The sequence below is a fragment of the Sphaerodactylus townsendi genome, linkage group LG08 (genome assembly GCF_021028975.2).
Source record: "Sphaerodactylus townsendi isolate TG3544 linkage group LG08, MPM_Stown_v2.3, whole genome shotgun sequence".
Lineage (NCBI taxonomy): Eukaryota > Metazoa > Chordata > Lepidosauria > Squamata > Sphaerodactylidae > Sphaerodactylus > Sphaerodactylus townsendi.
In genome coordinates this window covers 6,271,975-6,274,887 of record NC_059432.1, presented here as the reverse complement: position 1 = coordinate 6,274,887, position 2,913 = coordinate 6,271,975, and the positions used below count along the sequence as shown (strand labels likewise).

The 2,913-nt window shown below is 72.0% G+C and overlaps 1 protein-coding gene across 1 annotated transcript in view; it reads right to left on the bottom strand.

Moving 5' to 3' along the window:
* The window catches only part of DRGX (dorsal root ganglia homeobox), a 67,720-nt gene extending 65,309 nt beyond the window's left edge, over positions 1 to 2,411 (bottom strand). Inside the window, exons 1-2 of the mRNA XM_048505875.1 lie at positions 2,326 to 2,411; positions 1,976 to 2,055 (exon numbers count right to left, since the gene is read on the bottom strand). Coding sequence (XP_048361832.1) covers positions 1,976 to 2,009 — 34 coding nt within the window. The 5' untranslated portion in view covers positions 2,010 to 2,055; positions 2,326 to 2,411. The remainder of the gene's footprint in view (positions 1 to 1,975; positions 2,056 to 2,325) is intronic.
* Between the last annotated feature and the right edge of the window lie 502 nt (positions 2,412 to 2,913).

The window sequence follows — 2,913 nt, the reverse complement described above, 5'->3', positions numbered from 1 at the left end:
CCACCTCCGGACGCCTCTGGGAAAGTCCAGGCAAAACGAGCCGGGGGCAACCCAGATTTGCAAGACAGCTGGCGGGGCGGGTGGGCAGTCCGCAGAAAAGGTCGGCCGAATCCCTGAAATGCCTCACGGAACCCCCCCGCCTCCCTGGGCTCCTCGGGCCCGGCCTTTGCAAGACCCTTGGAAGGGCGGCTGCAGGGCCGGCAGTTTTGGGCTGCAGCTCCGTGTGTGGATGGGGCCGGGGCGCCCCCTTCCCCGCGGCCGGTCAACCCTCGCAGTCCTCCCCCCGCTCCCCGCGCGCTCGTTTGGCAGAAGGCGAGGAGATGCGGGACCGGCGGGACGGGAGAGCCGAGGCGGCCAGAGCCGACTGTCCGGCGGGAGGGGAACGTTGCTGGCCGCCCCGAAGGCCTGGGCGCCCCGCTCGCCCCCCCCCCCTCCCCGCCTGAGATCCCTCCATCCGCGCAGCCCACCCGGCCCGGCCGCTCAAAACTAGTTTCTGGTGGAAACGGCCGAGCTGAGGGCGGCCAGGAGAAAAAGGCCGCCTCTTGCCAGGCCCCCGAGGTTGCTCCTGCGGGTCTCTCCCCCCCACCCCGCTTTCCGGCCTCTCCAGCCAGCCGTCCTTTGCCCTTCTTTGGGGGTTGGCCGCCCAGATTGGGGCGCTCTTCCAGCCGCTCGCGGGGAACTGCCCTCCGTGCGAGGCCCGGCCCTCGACTCCAGAGGAGCCCCGTTCGAAGGGAGGAATGCCCCGCAGCACCGTGAACCGGCTGGACCGGGTTGGGACCCGGAGCGCGTCTGGACCAGACGCTTCCCGGCAAAGCGGACCGCCGCACGCGCCTCCCGCGGTTCCCGGCCCGGTTCAATTCGAATCAAACCACGAACTGAGGAGCTCCCGGGTCCCGATCCACACCCGCTACTCGGAAGTCAGCCCCATGGAGCCTTTGGAGACGGGAGGACCAGGCGCCCGGCGGTTCAATCCTTTCAGGTCTCCCCCGGCCGGCCGGCGAGCGGCTGCTGGGTCGCAGGGAACGGCGGTCAGGTCAGCCGGCGGGGTTTACTTCCAAGTACCGGGGGCCGAGTTTGACCTTCCGAGGCCGGCTGTCCGCATCGGGGAACAAAGCCGATGGACCCACTCCTTGCCCGGCCAGGGACAGACTCTTGGCCCGCCAGAGCCGGTCCCCCAGACTGCCCGAGGACTCAGGTGGGCCGGCCGGGTCTCTCCGCTGCCACAGAAGCCACCAAGCCCGGGACAATCCCCCCCCCCGCCTCCTCCCAAGTCAGCGGCCAAACTCCAGGCTTCTCGAAGCCTCGCTGCCGCGCCGAAAGAGGTAAGCGAGTCCCGCTCAGTGCGAGAACTGTTACTTCCGAGCAAGTGCGGAGTCCCGGGGCGCAGAGCCGCTGGAGCACGGTTGGGGCCGGGGTTTGCCCGCCTCCATTTCCCCCGTCCTTTTTGAAACCGACCAGCTTCGAGTGGACCCGACGGCGCGGACGCCCCTCCGCCCGCTCCCCGCCGCCTCGGCCACCGGGGCCGCCCGCCGTCCCCCGGCCCCACTGGGAGGCCTGCTCGGGCGCGGATCCCGGCGACGGCTGGCGGCTGCTGCTGCCGCTGCCCGCGGGGCTGCGAGGGGCGGGCGGCGGGGCTGCCTCCTGCAAGCGGCCCGATTAGAGGCGGAACAGGAACAGCTGCGCCGCCCCCGCAAGTCCCCCCCCCCGACGCCCGCGGCTCTGCCAGGCGCAGAGGAGGAGCAGGTGGCCGAGTGTCACGGAGGGGCGCGTGGCGACCCCCAGGCCCCGCAGCCGACCTCCCCGCCCCAGCAGCCCGGGCGGAAAATCGCGGGAGCCACCAGACCGACATCAGCCTCTGCGGAGCTCGCCCGGTGCGCGGCCTCGACGGCGGGTCCTGCCACCCGGCCTCTCCCGGCTCGTCCCGTCAGCAGCCCGCACTTTCCGGGCCGGCTCCGACCCAACGACGCGCACTCACCCTCCAGCTGCGGCGGGCAGTGGAAGTAGAACATGGGGGCGGGCGGGCGGTCCAGCGGCGTCGGGGGCAGCGGACGGGATCTGCGGGAGAGAGGGCCGAGAAGGGCCGCGGTCAGCGAGAGGCCGCCAGCGCAGCTGGGTCTCCGGTGCGGGTTCCGTGCCGGCGCAGGGCCCACTCCAGCTCCTTCTGCACCAAGGGCGTGACGCTGCTAGACACGTGTCAGAGAGAAAGTTTCCAGCCCGGCTGTTCGCGTCTGCCCGGCCTTGCCCAGACCGCCTCCAGGCTGCCGCTGCCAGAGCCCAGCTGGCCGGCCCCTCCTCCCCCCTTCCCTCACTAGGCGAGCGTCCTACCCGGAGCAGCGGAGGCGCTGCTGGCGTCCCTCTCTCGACCCCCCCCTTCCGCCCCTCCCGGGCCACCGGGCAGCTGTGTCGGTCGGGCCGTCTGCACTAGTCCTGGCCGCCGCTCGGCGCTGCCTTTTATAATCTCACGCGTAATTGGCCTTAATCGGATTATTTCCAGCGCTGCCTGCAGTGAGTAACTTGGATAGGTCTACTGGGCCTTCCTTGGGAGCCACGTGGTGCGCGGAGGGGGACCGGCGCCCGCCTCGTTCCGCAGGCTCCAGAGGCCCCGGGAGGGAGGGGAGGAGGGCTAGGAACTCAGCCCTGCCTTGCCGTGCCCCACCCAATCCACCCCACCCCACCCCGACCTACCCCTGCGCGCTGCTCCTCCCCGGGCCGCCCGTCCCTCGCCTGGGTCCGCTGCCGGGTGGGTCGTGGAGGCGGGGCGGGGCGGGGGGAGGCGCTGGCGCTGGGGCCCGGCTGGCGCGCTGCCTGGCCCCCTTCCCCCTCCCCGCCCGCTAATGGGCCGCCTCGCCTTGCCGAGGCGAAGTTTGATTTTGTTCGCGGCGGGGGGTCTCCGGCTGGCGCTCGCTTCCCGTC